At 41.1% G+C, this 18,489-nt stretch overlaps 1 protein-coding gene across 1 annotated transcript in view; it reads left to right on the top strand.

Moving 5' to 3' along the window:
* Positions 1 to 11,679, top strand: part of OPN4 (opsin 4) — a 33,205-nt gene extending 21,526 nt beyond the window's left edge. The window contains exons 8-11 of the mRNA XM_074999581.1: positions 2,584 to 2,736; positions 4,020 to 4,088; positions 5,949 to 5,987; positions 7,894 to 11,679. Of these exons, the coding sequence (XP_074855682.1) occupies positions 2,584 to 2,736; positions 4,020 to 4,088; positions 5,949 to 5,987; positions 7,894 to 8,121 (489 nt within the window). The 3' untranslated portion in view covers positions 8,122 to 11,679. The remainder of the gene's footprint in view (positions 1 to 2,583; positions 2,737 to 4,019; positions 4,089 to 5,948; positions 5,988 to 7,893) is intronic.
* Positions 11,680 to 18,489: the final 6,810 nt, after the last annotated feature.

The following is an 18,489-nucleotide window of genomic DNA, read 5'->3' as shown; positions in this document are numbered from 1 at the left end:
CAGGTTATGCAGCAGATTCAGATGATCAACAAAATTCGTAACAGAACTATTTTTTCCAGAAGACCTCAAAAACTTGCTGCTGCCAGACTAAAAACTGCCAAATGTTGCCATTGCATGGTAGTCAGAAACAGGTCAGATTGCTGAAGTTCACAGCTCTTCCTACGTTATTAATGGCACATTAGTGTTCTATTTTCAACCACTTTTATACAATTCCTAAGATGGAAAAATACCATTATGTTCTATGTGAATGTTCATGCCTTCAAGCTAATACCGTATTAGCTGATCTGATCAAGCTCTGAATTTTGTCAGTTACTTTTAAAGGTGATTTTCCCATCTTTAGTTTTAATGTTGTACTTATCACACCAATCAAATTTAAACCTATCAGGTTAAAAGCCATCATTCAACCTGAATGTTTTGAAATTCTCTAACAGCTTCTGGCAAGACACTTTAAATGATGAATTTTTTAAAAAAGAAATAATCCTTCAAAACTAATAGTACATCCCTCCATATATGCACCCTGCTGCCATGTTAATATAAAGGTTTTTCAGCAAGGGAGAAATCTAAGCCCCAGGTTCTGCAACCAGATTTACCCAGTCAGACACTTGCAATCATGTAGTTTGAGGTCTGACTACACATGGGAAATAGTGAAACTGACAAATTGCTGTCAAATTCTCAAAGTATATAATTTTTTTAAATGAATTTTCATCATAGCTAACTTCTCTCAAGCATCAGTAAGTATAGCGCTGCTGTGGAACTATAGCAGATACAGAGGGTTACCTGTGTTAGCCTGCAGCTTTACAAGAAGCAAGAAGTCTTGTAGCAGTTTAAAGACTGAGGCTGTGTCTACACTTACAGAAAACTTCAAAATGGCCATGCTAATGGCCAAGTTGAAGAATACTAATTAGGTGCTGAAATGAATATTAGGCTCCTGCTCATAGGAATAAAGGGGATTTCAAAGTTGCCAGGATCCTTTCGAAAAAGAGCCCCATCTGGATGAGCCGTGCAGCGGCGAGCCACGTCAATTTCGAAGTGCCGTGGCCACCCGCATGCTAATGAGGTGCTGAATATGTATTTCAGTGCTTCATTAGTAAACTTTGAAATGACCATTTGAATGGCAATTTCGAAGTTTTTGTTTAGTGTAGATGTAGCCAAAACTGTACTCATTTTATAGCCAACTGACCCAACTGGTGATGATTACAGCCATTATATATGTTAAATGGGAAGTAGAGATTGTGCAGTGTTTCAACATTTAGGTAAAAACAGAACAAAACTGGTGGTAGATCCAAAAAAGACCTTGAAGCAAATTCAGCCCTGTGAGGAACAGATGCAAATTCTGTTGAAGTGAATGAATTGCTTCAGAGCTGACCTTCTTCTAGATGAGTCTGTTTCCTTTTGATAAAAATTTAGATTAAAGTTTTCATGGAGTTTTGAACAATGGTCCTATGGAAAGGTCATTTATGTGTCTAGTATTTTATGTTCTAACTTGTGCAGATTTGTAAAACATTTTTTCAAGGCTGTTTAAGAACTTCTTAGAGTTTGGAAGTGAAATAAGGGCAGGTTGAACCTCTCTAATCTGGAACTCTCTTGTCTGGCAACATCCATAATCCCTCATGATTTTAGTTAGCCAGATGACCACTTATCATAGGTGTGGCCAGGTTTCCCAAGGTTTTATAAAGTTTGTATATAGACATCCATCTTGGTTCTCTGTGTTCTGTGCTGTTATTTAGCTGTAATTAATCCCTAAATGTCTTCTAAGAGCCCAGTAAGCAGTGGAAGTATTGTTAATGTGCTAGAAAATATTGACTTTCTGTCATCCAGCAAATTCTCTTGTCCAGCATTGGTCAGTTCCCAAGGGTGCCGGACAAGAGAGGTTCAACCTGTTGTGATACACTTGATTAATATTCGTTTTGTAATTGTAGGGCTACTTGCTGTTTATGAATGCTTATGAGAAACACTTTTTTCTTTTTTTCTTCTCTTAAAATACACTCTTCTGTTTCTCCCTCTCACTCTCCCAGGATAAGAAGAAACTAGAGCTGACAGAAAACAGGAATTTCTGTCTCATAGGAAATTCTGATATTTTGAGATTTTTTTCCCAAAAATATCGAGTCTTTTCATGGGATGAAAAGCTCCATAATATTTTCCAGTTGTGAAATGTAAAAATATTTTGATTGACATGAATTTCTTCTTCTACATATGCTTCTGTGCAGCCTCATGGGAGTTGTAATTCTGTCAGTCTATAATGCCCACATTCTTCCCAGAACGTTGCCTGCTGAATAGGGATATTTATCCCTATTCACATCATGGAAGTTTTTTTTTTTTAAAAAAGAAACTCCAAAAAAACACATGAACAAAATTTTTCAAACAGCCCTGAAAAATATGTAAACCAAATTTCCAACTTTTACAGTGTTGCTTGCACTATTTTAAATTTTTTGTGTGTAATCATCTACCTCCTTTAAAATATCTTTCTTACCATCTTTCCCCATTACAAATCATGTCTATAGGAAACTTAACTTCATGTTCTTGGCCAGAGTAACTGAACCCAAAGGGGCACTGAAGTGTTTATTTCTGATGTATTTGTTGCAGGGCTGGACCGATACGGAAGCTGATGTTATTAGTGTTATCTCCAGACCATCCAGTAAACTGGTTTCCTATGAAATACGCAAATACACTGCTGGAACCCGGGACACAAAAGCCAAATCTAAAATTAAAAGCCATGATTCTGGGATTTTTGAGAAGGTAATAGATACTGTGCAGCATCAAAGTCCTCAAACAGCTGATGCATAATTTTCATAAGTAGAGTAACAGAAATGCAGAAAGGAACCTCGAGAAAAGAGCAAGTCTCCTGCACTGAGGCAGGAGCAAGTAAGCCCAGAGCACCCCTCACAAGTATTTGTCTCACCTGTTCTTAAGCCTCCAATGATGGGGTGCCACAACTTCCCTTGGAAGCTTATTCCAGATCTTAATTACACTTACAAAATCTTTCCTAATAGCTAATCTAAATCTCCCATGCTGCCAATTATGCTCATTGCTTCTTGTCCTACGTTTAGTGGACATGGTAAACAAACCATCTCCGTCCTCTCTAACAGCCCCCAACATATCTGAAGCTCATCAGAGCCTCCCTCACTCATCTTTCTTCAAGAGTAAACATGCCCATATTTTCAGCCTTTCTTTACAGGGCAAGTTTTCTAAACCTTTTAGCATTTTTATTGCTGTCCTCTGGACTTTTCCATTTGGCCACATCTGTCCTCCCTGAATTGGACACTATACTGAAACTGAGGCCTCAGCAGTACCGAGTAGAGCAGGGCAGTTACTTCTTATGTCTTGCATATGACACTCCTGATGTAGATCGTGGTATAATTCTAGCCTTTTTTGAAACTTCATCACATTGTTGGTTCACATTCAGTTTGGGATCCACTATAATGCCTCAATCCTTTTCAGAACAACTATGGCCTAGCCCAGTGGTTCCCAATGTTTTCACTAGTGTGAACCCCCAATCACTCCCCCACAACCATTCGCAGGCCCTCATCAAGCCAGTTCTATTTTTGATTTTTTTTCTCTTTTATTTTTTTCATGGACACCCTGAAGTACCTTCATCGTGCATTTAATTTTTCCTTCCTAAGTATAGCACTTTGCACTTACCTTTACTGAATTTCGTCTGGCTGATTTCAATAATGAGGGAAATAACCCTAAGGATTAACACTACATGGCTGAGATGCTTTACAGCTTGATGTGGTATGAATGTGGGAAGTACGACCTTGAGGCTGTAAAAGGTCCTCAACTTTCTATTTTCAGCCCTGATTCATTTTTCCAGTTATCTTTGTTGTATTTGCAACAGGGAGAGGGGGCAGGATGTTTTGTCCTTGCTTGTGATCATCTTGTATTTCTGTTTGTCATGTGCTGCTTGTTCATCATGTGTTCTGCAGTGTTCAGATGGCTTATCAAGAATACATTTTGTGCTCCAAATTCATATATCGCAGCTAAGTAACGGAGACAGTGCCTAGGTTTCATTTCTCTTATAGACATCTGAATATGCAGACGACATTTCCATGGTGGAACTGAATGTCAGGGAATGTAGTTCCTCTCCTGTCGTAAGTATTATTTTAGTATTTGTCAGGGGCTGAACTGAGGAAAGCAAGCAGTGGTTCTTTTCTAATCTGAGCACAGACTAAGCTCTACCCCCACTGGAGACTGTGTAAGGTATGGTCATAAGGCCTCAGGTGCCCTGCTGGATTGCTTTTTCTTAAATCCTCCTTGATGGAGCTCAGATGGGGTTTCCTTCGACTTGTTCCCCACTTGGTATAGTTTGAATGTTTTGATGGGTTCAGCAAGTTTGGATACCCCATTGGGCTCCACAGTAATACTTAGAAGCTCTGGTCAGGATTGAATCCCCTTTGTGCAAAGTTCTGTATGAACACATTTGAGCGAGAAGAGGATCCTACTCCACATATCTTAGTTTAAAACATTGAGCACTTAAGCTAACAGCAAAAATAGTTTGTTAACTAGACATTGAACAGGATTGCTACTGTCAATTGAAGGTAAAGTATACATATAAGCATTAATTATATGTTAAAATAGGTAAGACGAATGAGGAAGAAAAGAGATCTCCTGATGAACTTTAAGTGGAGATCATGGCTACATCTGCATTAGTCTCTTCTTTGTGAAAGGGGCATGGTAATGAGCAAGGTTGGAAAATGATAATGAGGCGCTTCCATGAATATGCAGCGCCTCATTAGCATAATGGCGACCACAGCAATTTAAAAGTGCTGTTTTCGAATCACGCGCTGCCTGTGTAGAAGGGAACCTTTCAAAAGAACCCCCCTGTCTTTGAAATCCCCTTATTCTTATTTGGTTTTAGGAATAAGGGTCTTTTGAAGACTGGGAGGTCCTTTCGAAAGGCCCCCATCTACATGGTTGTACATTATTCAAAAGCAGCACTTTTGAATTGCCTTGGCTGCCATTATGCTAATGAAGCACTGCATATTCATGGGAGTGCCTCATTAGCATCCTCTGACCTCACTCATTACCCTGCCCCTTTCGAAAAGAAGGGGCTAGTGTAGATGTAGCCCATGACACTAAACCTTAACTGTGTACTTATTGCTGTCCAAGCCATAAAGTGTCAACAAGGCTATGTCTACATGGCAGCGCTATTCCAAAATAAGACATTCCAAAATGGCTATTTCAGAACATCTTATTCTGAAATAACACAACCACACACAAAATGCATTTTGAAATCACACCCAGCTATTTTGAAATAACATTTCCAGGTCCATAGTGCTATTTCAAAATAGTGCCATTGGAGCCCATTATGGCTTATTTTGAAACAGTGCTATTACATGCCTTAACATGTAGGTGTACCAGAATCAAAATAAAGCACCCACTATTTCAAATTTATTTTGAAATAGTGTGTGCTTCAGTTAGACACTGCCAATGTTATTTCAAACTAAATGCTGTTTTTCAAGATAACTGGGCTGTGTAGAGACAGCCCAAGACCGCAAAGAGAACAGAAGAGCCTGAATTCATAAAAACCTAGAAAACTTTTTAGAAAATATACCCATTGCCTCTTAGATTATTTAAGCAAAAACTGAAAAAAATCCTGCAACAGTTACTGTTATATTTGAGGTCATAATTGTAGCCTACTCTGAAAATTTTGCAAGAGTATCTTTGAAACATCCTGCTTATCTTTTTTTTCCTTTCCAAAAAGGATTATGCTTTTGAAAGTAAATGGGGTGCAAGAGATATTTACTTTTGTTCATTTAAGATAAGAACATAGTAGTCATGGTGCACCTTTTCCTTTCATAGCAACCATTAAAAAGGAAAAAGTATTTCCTGACTTGTTGAGGATTTGTTCTGGGGTAAGGTGTTTCTTCCTACAACCAAGTCAATATTTCAGAGTCACCTAAAATGACCATAAAAAGAGAGCTGTTAACTGTTTGTTATTCTTTGTGTAGGCTCTGCCAACTAGAACCAACAGCCTTGAGAAAATACATGTAAGTGGTCTTTGGGTTCTGCATGAATTTGATTTTTATATACTTTGATTACTTGCAGCACCAATGTTTAGAGCACTCCTATACTAATGGTTTCTCATATGATGACAATGCTGTGGCACAGTGATGATTTTTCAACATATCCCACAAGTGGATTAACTCAAATCCATCTGCCCTAAAGTCAGCTAGATGGGAAAAAAGGAGGGAAAATAATTGACAGAAATCAGCACTTGAGTATAAATCTATGTTATCCTTGACTGCACTGTGAATGTGAACATACATGCCTAAAGTAGGTTTTGTTATTGTTTGTAGAAGGCTTTACCAGTCTAGCTATGGCTTGATGAAGATATTCTAACACACTCCTTTTCATGGTCCTTCAGTAAAATGACCCAGTATTTCCCATTGCTGAATTAATTCAATTCACCTTTCCACTGTTTCCTCTCTTCATTTACTTCATTATGGCTCTGTCTATGCTAGAGGGTTTTGTCAACAAAACCTGTGGAGCATCCAGAATCCCAGGTTGTTCTGTTGCCCGGAAATTGACAGAATGCAGCACTTTTTTTGATAGTCTTATCCTGCTCCCCACAAGGCATAACTCCTCTGTGAATAGAGATCTGTCAACAAAAAGCCTGTCTGAATGTTCTGGAGGGCCCTCTATCGACAGACAAGGATTCTAGGACAATTGGCAGCCCTGTCTGCTGTGCTTTTGGTGGGCCATTTTGTCAAGAGAGCAACTGGGCTGTCCAGCCACTCTCTATCAACAGAGTGGAGCATTCTTGTGATGTTCTTTGCAAGTTGGCTGTGATCTGTTGACAGAAGTTTTGTTGGAAGGTATCTTTAATTATTTTAAACAATTTGTAATGGAGATACAAATCTCCTAGAACTGGAATGGACCTTGGGAAGTCATCTAGTCCAGTCCCCTGCCCTCTTGGTAGGACCAAGCACCATCCCTGGCATCTATTTTCTGCAATCCCTAAATGGCTTCTTCAAGGACTGAGCTCACAACCCCAGATTTAGTAGGCCAATGCTCAAACCACTGAGCTATCCCTCCCCAGCAAGTTTGCTGACAAAAACTTCTATCAACAAATATCCGTAATCTAGGCAAAGACTATTTGGCATCTCATTTCAAGGCCTCCATGCTATGGTTCACTTTGGTCTATTTTTTACCTTGATATGCTGGATCAGTTACCATCTGAGGCTTGGTCTATATTAGGCAGTTAAGTTGATTGCAGATACACAATTCTAGCTACAGCAATTGTGTAGCTAAAATCAACTTATCTGCAATTGACTTACCTGGCCATCCTCACTGAGGGAGATCGATGGTAGAGTTTCTCCCATTGATCTCCCGTATTCCTTACAATACTGAGGAGTACAGGGGTCAACTGCCAGCCCCAAATACTTTGATTTTGCACATCTCTACCAGGTGAGTGGGTCAACCTTAAAGGGTCAATCTCCCAGTCAGTATAGACAAGCACTGATTTGGTTAGGTATTTATAGGGAAACAACCATCTATTTTCTGGAATTCATGTGTACTTCTAGCTTTACCAGACCCTAACGTTAGTATCTTTGCACTATTGTTCACAAAGGCATGTGCTATTATTAACCTGAACGTTCATCAGAGCTCTGGAGAGTATGCCTGAAGTATCAAAGTATTCAGGAATGTATGCTCTGTACTATGATCAATTAGTTTTAGTAAGATATTTCTTAGAATTGACTTATGGAATACATCAGGAAAGTTTCAAGATCAAATTCTTTTCCATTCATATAAGATTTGTTTTGACTCAGCAGTAGTGACCGTCAGAGTGTTTATCAAAATGTTTGTCACTTTCCCTTTTAGTGGACTGTAGCAATATGATCATCTTGCAGACACCTGTGTTTTACTTTTCTCTTAAATCTTTGCATGCTTAAGACAGGTGAGAGCCTAAAGGGGACTGGACTACAAAAAGGAGACCCTTTCTGTAAACCATCTGCAGCCCAGATACCCAGCATTATAATAACATATAGCAACACCCAGGAAATAGAAGAGCCTTTTGAAAACAGCTCTGAACTCCAGTTTCCAAAGAACAGTACCCACAGCCAGGAGGAAGAGAACTGCAGTAGCCAACCCAACGAACTATATACCAAGATGATGCCTTAGCCAGTATCTCAGGAGAAACCACAGCTCATCTGAGCGTAGAAGATGTTCTAAAAGTGCCCGGATCCATGGAAAGCCACCATTCCTATAGTGACACTACCCAAGATAAGCCAAAGGTAAAAAGAAGCTGAACCAACATCTGAGCTCATGTCAGTGGTTCGTTTCCTGCTCTAGCTCTTGTGTTAGAACACATGTACTCTTTCTCCACAATCTTGATCATGAAAATTACACTTTTCACTTGAATGTCACTCTGTTTGGGAGTTAGTGAGTCTTGCATGAACATGAGCTATGGTATAAACAAGGTTCTTGATAAGACAATTGTGTGGGGTTAAAATTCTGATAATGCTTTTAATTCAGCGCCAGATCTCAACTGCAGTTACTATTACCAGAAAGGAACAAATTTAGAAGGTAAATAATAGAGTTGGGAGTATTTAGGGAAACTTAAAGTACCTGTTATGTTAAAGATCTCTAAATAGACCATGCTTCAGGGCAGTATCAGTACTCTCCTCCTTGATTAAGTCTATGCCTTCTCCAATAAAAATAAAATAGAGAAGCAATATGCTTAAACTGAAATTTGAGGTCTGTGATCATGTGCCTTATCTCAAGGAAAGGACAATCATTTTCAAGTCTACCCTACTATCCCCTTCCTTGTCTCTTCCTTCTCTGTCAATCATGAAGAGACCAGTCCAATCCCAGCTCAGTTCACTTGCCACAGAACAGTCTGAAAGATTCTGGAAGCTAGTGAGCTTCAGTCTCCATGTTTCAAGGGTGAGGCAGGCATGGTAAAATGTCATATTGGCATAGTGCTGCTGCTGGCTCCAAGAAGTATTAAAATATTTCAAAGTTAACTTTGAGTTCAGGGCACTCTCATTCTGATTTTTCTGTTAAATGACAGGAAAGGGTGGGAGGGTTTGATACCTCACCCAGGCACCCCCAAAACATGGGATCCCATTAGCTCAGCATTTAACCATGCTTCTTGCCTTTTCTGGAGGGCAACAGTTAGGGCTTCTTCCAAACTGCGGCTCTGCCCATAAAGCAATGCATGAGATGCACTGGGGTGACGAAACATGCATAAGCATCTGCCCCCACCCCTGCACTCCCCATCAGTGCCGCACCACTTCTGGTGAGTGTGTGGGCAGTCCTGCCCCTCCTCCAGAGTGGTGCAGCCTGAGAGCTGTGCCAGCTTCCTAGCACTCCCCCAACCCCGCACTCCCCAGAAGCATTGCAGCATTTCCCCAAGAAGTGGTGGGTAGGCACAGAGCAGGGGGAGGAGGTGGAACATGTGTGGAGCAGGGGTGTCTGGCCAGTGCCTCCCTGTGCCCCCAAGAATCCCCACACTAGTATCTTCTGGATATGCCCATTCCTCCGTGCACCCATGTGCGTGTACGTGTCTGTCTCATCACATAGGAGTCAAACAGCTGTCTATAGTAATAATTTATGCTGGCCTCCCCAGCAGGCCTTTCTAGGGTTTCAGGTAAAGGATTAGAACCCAGATGAAACATATGAAGTCAGTATTCTGAGAAGATTTAGGCCTGGTCTACATGACAGAATTAGGCTGATGTACAACAGTTTATATTGACTTAATTCTATAGGCATTTACACTAAAATGAAGCTTTCACTGATGTAAGTTGCCCACTATATCAACTTAGCTCCACCACTGTGAGAGGCACAGCGCTTAAATTGATGTCTTTAGGGTGACACAGGGACCATGTAGACCCTGCATTACTAATACTGTCTGTTGGCTTTCAAGGTAGGGCAAGTAGGGGTTGCTCCACCTGTGAGCCCCATGCAGGGCTGACAGCTTGGGCTCTGAGCAACTAGCACCAGGGCTTCAGCTGCTAGTGCCCCACACAATCATGTTGGTGAAAGTGCTCCTGGTGTGAACGCACACCACCAGTTGGGGTTGGGGACGGTATTCCTTCTAACTGTCCCACCTCTAAGCAGAGTGAATTCTCTTATGTGCATCAGAGTGGAGGTGATGTGTCACTGTGGCAGCTCACTGCTGGGGGTGGCAGGGAGGGGATCTCTCTCCTCACTGCAGACCTGAGGCCCCATGTGGGGCTCAATGGGAAGCCACACAGTGGTGCAGCTTGGGGGGAATATAGGCCAGGGTATAGTGTAGACATGGACGACTGCAGTAATTACTGCAATGATTGTATGTTGACCCCACTAAAGTCCACTTTTGTAATGTAAACTTGCCCTTAGGTAGGTAGTGGGAAGCATACTGCAGAGATGGTACTCGTATTTTGAGCACCAATAAATCTGCAAGCGCTGGTTCCCTCTGAGCATGTATATGGCAGAAACAAAGTGGGGTTTATGTATTTTAACACTTCTTTACACCACTTGGGTACCATAAATGGTCTTAAAGTGTAATTCCAGAGTGATGTAGAGACTTTAATGTCCTGGGAATTCACATGTTGATTCAAAACAAACCTTTTGAGATTTGCCTGTCACTAATTATATTCTGTGTTTGTGATACAACCACAAATTCTGTAGCAGCCAAAGGTGACATCACACACACAACTGTGAATTCAGGTAAGGCACAAACTGCAGGAGGAAATAAACTGTTCAGCAACCAAGATGTTTTCATGTAAATGAAATCGAGGAAATTAGAGATGGAAAAGATCTATTGTAACTTCTTCACCATTCACTTGCCAGGGCAGGATATTGTCCCCAGATAGAGCACATAACAGATATTAAACTGATAGAACAGATACTGTTAGTAATAAAGAACAAAGAAAGAAGGTAAAAAAAATTGTATCATAACAAAAGGTGCCTGTGAAGATTCCCATTAAGCGAACTCAGTACTTTAAAAGCTATTGTTTGTGCTATAAAAATTATTTTAAACACAGAAAGGTTGATTCACCCCTTCCTTCCCACTCGTGTAACCATGCACTTTGTACAAAGTGGGTGTCCAAAGCTACCAAATAGTTATGTTCCACTGCCACTAGTGGGAGTTTTGCACCAACTTATAGGTGTAAATAAGATGCAAAGCAAAGGTGAAATCATGCATGGAGACTATTAAGAAAAAGTTTAAAGCTCATCTACACTCTACTGGGTATTATGAACATGACTGCGTCTCTAAATATATCCTCACCACTCATTATGATTTTATTCTCTAACATACTTGGAGATAATACTCTGAACTATACTGCATAGCCTGCTGCTCTGCTCAAACTTTGCTTATATAATATATAAATAAATTTACCTCTAAGACTGGGAATGCCTTTTGAATCTGCAGTGTGGTGTTTGCTGTATATTTCTGCTCAGCATGTACCAGAGAATATTCTGCATCTATTGAAAAAGAGCTACAGCCATCAGCATGTGTCTGCTTAAAAACACATATTTCAATGCCTTTGTAATTGCTGCAGAGTGAAGCATTTTAAGTTTCTCCTGTAAAGTTCTCCTGAGTATATGAAATCCAGTGCCAGCTCCCCTGCCTCTCCCAAAACTATGGAAAACATTCATGGCAAAGATTAGTACATTCATTTAATCTATGATGGCCAGTCAAAAATACTGTAATCTCCTCTGGCATTTGGAATAAAGAAATAGTTCACATTTCATCCAATTTTAGTGGTTTTATTTATGTCCCTTATCCCTGGCCTAGCCATTCTTTTTGCTTTATTAGTTCTTACTCATCCACTTTAAGGAAAAATTAACTGGATTTAAATGATTTAGGGCAGTGATGATTTGTGTTTCAGTTAAAGTTGATTACCTAGAGTGTTTTGTATTGGAAATCATACCTGTTGATTTACACATGGGGAGGGTTCAGAGATTGAGATGTAAAGCAGAACTCTAACATCACTCTAGTCAGTTGTAGCTACAAGTCAGCCTACAGCCTTGCTAGAACCCTGGGCAAGATGGGGGTGTGGGGCTTCAAGCAGAAAGAGCAGGGATGGAGTAGCCAGCCCTCAATGCTAACTGGACTACCCCCACAATGTGGTAGTGCTCTACCTGAATCTTTGTAACATACTATGCAGGGCTCCAATGGCAATTTAAAGCACTCAGGGCTCCAGCTGCCAACCATCCCCAATTGTCAGGCCTGATTGGCTATGATTTTAGCACCTGCCTTGGGGGGTTCTCTCTGCCCTTGCATAACCCAAGCAGCAGAGGTTGAGACTGAGAGGTGGGAAATTCAGCTCCTAACTGTGGCTGGCTTTGTTTTTTCAGTTTTTAAAGCACAGAGTGGATAGATATTTAATGCTGAACATTTTTGTGCTCACCCTTGGGAAGAGCACAAAGATAGGAGCTGTGAATGGTCCCTAATTGGAATGTCTTGTTATGCCCTCCCCTGGTTTGGGTACTTGTGCTATGGCTCTTAAGGAGCTATCTAATGTCTGACCAGGCAAACACCCAGATTGATACAGAAGGGGAAGGGATAAGGTCTAAGGTAAAAAGATGCAAAGCAAATGCTGTCTATGAAGTATATTGGGTCCCAATTCAAAAATCTGTGTGACTTTTGTTGACTTCACTTGGTTATGTATTAGTACCTAAATATGCTTGTATAACTTAAGAGGAGTGATTTTAGGTTCAGCATTAATTTTCACAATCGCTCTGCTTTGGTCTGGAGCTCACACAAATTTAACATGTAAGTAAAAGATGATATAGTGTCTTATTACCATTGTTTGTTGCAGACTGGGAAGTGGTCTTTTGTTTGTTACAATTTATCATATGGAAAATAAGAGGAAAAAGAGCAATAGCATAACAAGTCAGAGAAATGTCTTTTGAACAGTAGAAGGTTCATGTGAAATAAACCCGTGCTGTAGAAGACAGGAATTTCACAATCACAAACATAATTTATTTTCCTTTATGAAGCAGGCTTCCACTGGATAAATTAAAATCAGGCTCCTCTTTGTGGCAATGTTCTGAAATTGCTTGGTAGTTGTGAGATAACTTCACAATGATGAGTCCTTTCTGTGCAAATTTTGTTATGTGAACTTACCTTCTCCTATGTGGAATTGATTGGCCAGTGATCAGTATTGTCATGATTTCAGTAAATAGTACTGAATACAGTGTAAACAAGCAGTCATGGAGCACCTTATAGACTAACAAAATAATTTATTAGGTGATGAGCTTTTGTAGGGCAGACCCAGTTCTTCAGATCTGCAGATATGCAGTACAGCACTGATGGATCCAAATCCAAAACAAATATTTTTTTTTAATTCTTTATTTATTTGGGATTCCTGTGTTTATAAAACCATCAGTGCTGTACTGCAATCTCCAGATCTGAAGAAGCGTGTCTGCCGCACAAAAGCTCATCATCTAATAAATTATTTTGTTAGTCTTTTACGGTGCTATATGACTGCTTGCTTGTTCTGTTAGAATACAGACTAACACAGCTTTCTCTCTGTTATTTAACTGAATACAATGTGAAAACCTGATGTATAGTTATGTAAAAAAACATTAGGCCCCTGTGCTGAAAAATAGTATGCATTAAGTAGATTGTTCTGGCTGTGGAATCTGCATATGCAAAACGAAAGCTGAGTTGCTCTGAGAGAGAGAGAATGGATGAAGTTTAAAAGATGTGTAAAATGAGGGTTTTTTTGGTGACCTAGGCTGCATCATTGTGGAGCACAGACTTCATCATACATAACACCAGGAGATTTCCTTACAGCAGTGGCACTTTCAAATGTTTTGTTCCAATCGCTCTGTGTGTGGGGGTGTGGGTTTTTTTTTAAACACTTTGAGTGAAGAACTCCCAATCCAAACTGTATATGCAGTGTCTTCGAAGGTGAAGAATGAACTGCATCCACATCTAGTATGGCAACAATTCCTGTGAAACTCAGTAGAGGCCAGCACTGCCAATGCACACAGAAGCACCTCATGCTAAAACTGTAAGCTGAACATTGGAAGTCAATGTGTATGAAGCTAACTATATGCATGAGTATTTGCATGATTTGGACCTACAAAAGAATTTGGTGGTAGAGATTAAATGACTAAGTAGGGTTCCTGTTCTCTTCACTCAATGGGAGCAGTGCAGTATGGCTTAATTTTTTAGTTTGTGAATTTTATTTTTACCCTAACATTTTAAATGGCAGCATGGGTTATTTACCTCCTAAATTATAATCCTTCAAAACAGAGGCTCATACTGAAAGCATAAGCACTCTTGCAGCTGCCTCAACTGTGACAATAAACTACTTTCAATGACATTCACTCCAGTGAAAGCTTATAACAAACATCTACTACAAGAAGGAAATGATGTCTGGGTTCAATTTGCAGCTTTGCTGCAGATTTCTGCAGATTTATTTTATATGGCCATGAACAAGTTAGTTTACTTTGATGCACCTCAGTATTTCCATCTTTAAAATGGGGATAATACCTACTTCACAAGGATGATCTCTCACGACATTCACTGTTTGTAAAGTGTGCCATGATCCTTTGATGGCAACACAAACTTATCTCATTGTTCAGTTATCAACATTTTCTATTCGTACTTCAAAAAAACAGTGTACAAGAATAAGAAATGCATGATAACTTTTTTTCCCAGACTGGAAAATTCAAACAAGATTTAATGAACTTGTCAACTCAAGATGTACTGTATTATACTATGTGTTTGTGTATTCTAGTAAACAAACGCTAAAATGTGATTTAACATTGTCTCAATTCTGTACATTATACACAAGCCACTTCAAACCACATATTTATTGGACAAATTATACATGAAAAATATCAGAACAAGTTCTGCTCTGTTACACAATGTTAAAAGAGCAAAAATTGACTGAGGAGAAATAGAGCTAAAATAAATAGAAAGTAACATACAAGAAGTGGTTAAAACAGACCAGTGAGGCAAATGTTTATCTGACAGCTGGAGTTATAAAAACATAAGAACGGCCATACGGCATCAGCCCAAAAGTCCATCCACCCCAGTATCCTGTCTGCTGACAGTGGCCAATGCCAGGTGCCCCAGAGGGAGTGACACAAGCAGGTAACGATCAAGCGATCTCTCTCCTACCATCCATCTCCAGCCTCTGACAAACGGAGGCTGGGGACACCATTCCTTACCAAACTCTCTAATTTTTTCCATCCATGGGCGGAGTAAATTTTGTTACATGCACTTAGGTATGTGCAGATGTGCACCAAATAGAAGAACATGCTGCTGCTGGTGGGTGATGTGGACACTGTGCTAATCAGTTCGGTGGCACCCAAATCATTTCTGGGCAGACCTGCAAGCCCCCAGCTTACAGGGAACACTGCTGACAGCCCATTTAACTATTAGTGACCTTTTTACAGGGTGAAACTCCTGGATAAACATTGTGATTGCTTAGGATCAGGCCCTATATCTACTTAAAGAATAGTGTGGTGTGATCTTAAGTTATACTGACTATGAACTTGACTTTAAGTACCTGGGTGGGCCATGTTCTTTCTATGTTCATTTCTGTAACATGCAGCCAGTCAGAAAGTCCTGAATTTTTTTCCCCCAAAATACACTAAAAGCAAAGAATATAAGAAGCAGGAGGGAATGAGAAAGGAGTAGCAAGGATGGTAAAGCAAGAGCCAGGACAGAAGCAGGAAGGTGATCACAGTAACCTGGGGGGAGAATGGAATGCTCAGTGTGCTGCTCTTTTAAATCATTCTGTCATCCAGAAGGACTATAATTAGTGTTTTTGGGATGACAAAGCCAATTCCAAACTGCAGCGCTGTCTACTGAAGCGAAGACTGTAAATGAGGAAAGGAAGAGGAAACTCTCAGATCGTTCACTCGTGAAACCAATAGCTTTTGGAGGGGAACTGCAGTATCCAGGACATGAGGGGCAAGTGCTACACTGGCTGTCAGCGATCCCACTAATTTTCCCCCCAGTGAGTTGAATATTACATGCGCTGATTCAGGTGCTGTTGTGCACCATCAGTAGAAACAAAAACCCTATTTTGTAACTAAATACGCATTTATAAAAGTTGCCCTGTGGATACTTACACGAGCAAGGTCAGCTTAGGGATTTTAGAACTCACTACTCAAAGTATTAAATTTAAGTGCAAGAGAAATCAGGGGTGATGGGGGAGTGCAGAGGGGGTAACATGCACTCCCAGTGTTGCCCTGCCCCCCCACCCCCTGCATCTCCTTTCTTGTGGAAGTGCTGTGCTGCTTCCTGTGAGTGCAGGGGCAGTCCCGCCTCTTCCCTGGCGCAGTGCAGCCCAGGAGCCATGTGGGGGCAGAGCAGGGAAAGGCATGGATTGAGCCAGGCAGGAAGAATGGGGCATGAGCAGAGCATGTGGCTGGTTCCCTCCTCCCCCAACCTCAGGGAAATAAAAATAATGAAATCCATAGGTCAGCCCTTGAAATAGCACACCTGGAAAGAATAAAGGTGTTGAGAATATATGTGTATTGAAAGAAGTACCGCATAACATCACCACGACAAGCATGTGTTGAGGGTGTGTGTCAGAGAGAGAGAAGGGAGAGTCGCAGTGTATACGCTGTCTGCTGCTGGGTAAGATTCTGAGAAAACCCACGTGCTGCCTCTTTACAACACTGAAAGCTGTTGTCCTCCTTCGTTCCTAAGCCCTGTTGCCTCCCCTGGCTCATGTACCCAACCTTAAGAGGAGAAGGGAGACTGTGTGTGTTTGTGATGGAGAGAGAGAGTTCGTTCGTGAGCTGGCTGCAGAGGAAATCTCAGGTGAAACGGTGCCCTACCGTTTTAGGAAAGGGATTCACCTTCCAGAGTGGACCTCAGCAATAGTCTTCCTGAGTCAGGCTCTGTCCCACCTTCCTTGCTCTGAGAAGATGGGATAGAGGAATGGAGAGGTGGGGAGAGAGGGCATACGTGAGACACACCCAGGAGCTGGGTGTCGGGAAAATCTCCGACACAGTGCACTGCTGCTAAGAAAGATGGACAGTCATTGACCTTTCAGTTACTCAGTTCTCCCCTGTGCCCAGCTGTGTTCTCTACCCTCCTCCCCTGGTTTTTCTTCAGATATGGGGTACCGGAGCAGAGGGGCACTCTGACAGCAACACTCCCCTTCCTGCATCTGCCCCACAGGCTGCACAGCGAGCAGGAAGGTGCCTTCTGGGAGCAGCTGCAGGGTGGAGCAAGATGGGGGGGGGAGGGGCACCTGAACATATGCTGCCGGCTGTGCGCCTCTGCTAATCAGCTGGGTGGCATGTGAATCTCTGGCCATGCATGCATGCATGCGACTCCCAGGGAACACAGCAGCCTGCAGTTGTGCACACAAACATCAAGAAAAGTAATAATCCTAATGAGAAACTGGCTACAAGCCAGCAGTTTAAAAGAAAGTCAACCTTAAACTGGATCTGTGGAAGGGAATCCAGTGATGAGCTAGGAACCAGTCTAGGGTTGGGTTTTCACACGTGGCTCAAATACCGTTCTCATGCATGTGTCTGTAAATTGCAACTTGCCTGGATTCAGTGGATTTCAATGGGAATAAAAAGGGAAATTGAAATTTAATCTCTAGGTTGACAGGTGTTGGGTATGCTGTGATGGCCTTGATGGCAAGATAAGAAAGGGAGAGTCTTGGGTCACTTGATTCCTTTGGCTGGTTAAAGAACACCCTGGCTAGGTACCATACGCATTCCTATCTATCCTGAAGGACAGCTGTTTGGGACAAAGCCTCAAGGAAGATGAGTTGTTTGTTTGGTTTTTTTAACTGCTGTTTCACTACCTTTATTATAGTGAACATCAAATCTCCTGCTATGAAGCATATATGTAAACCTCACACCTATGGGATGTGGTCCAATGTCCCATTTAGTGGTACCTTGACCACTTACAGAGGGAAAGAATGAGTCCCCTCTACAAGGGGCTTTAAGCTCAAACTTCAGAGTCTCATGCACTAAGATCCAGAGGTTCAAGTCCAACTCTTGGTGATTACACATCCACTTTTTTTTTTTAAATGGGGATTTTAAGTCCTATTGACACACCTGTGAATGCAATCCTCTGAAATATAGATATGGGCAAGTAATTAAATTATGATAATAACAGTCTGACAATTAAGTCATTTTAACCCTCCTGCTTAGTTGGGGGCTGAGCACAAATAGAAGGTAGTATTTTCTAGTAGTTAGGATGCAGACTGTTAAGGAGTTAATGATTTTATAAGTGGATCCATTCATTGTGTGACTTTCAGGGAGTTAATTAGAGCTCAGTTCCCACTGCAAGCAAGGGAAGTCAGACTGGGCTCTTGAACTTGTGTTCTGCTGTTTCCCATAGGTGGGGACAATGCTAGAGACAATTGCCTTGCACATTATAACCCTTCTTCCCAGAAACAAGGAAAGTATGTGCCAAGTGTTAGTATGAATGCATATTACTTACACATGAGGAGGGGATCCATAAAGCATAGCCCTTCACAAGGGGGATGCAGCTAACTGTGTTTGATAATATTTTCCCACTGAATTGGCCTATATTTTGTGTATATTACCAACACACCA

The sequence above is a fragment of the Carettochelys insculpta genome, chromosome 7 (genome assembly GCF_033958435.1).
Source record: "Carettochelys insculpta isolate YL-2023 chromosome 7, ASM3395843v1, whole genome shotgun sequence".
NCBI lineage: Eukaryota > Metazoa > Chordata > Testudines > Carettochelyidae > Carettochelys > Carettochelys insculpta.
This window is presented reverse-complemented; position numbering and strand designations above follow the sequence as displayed.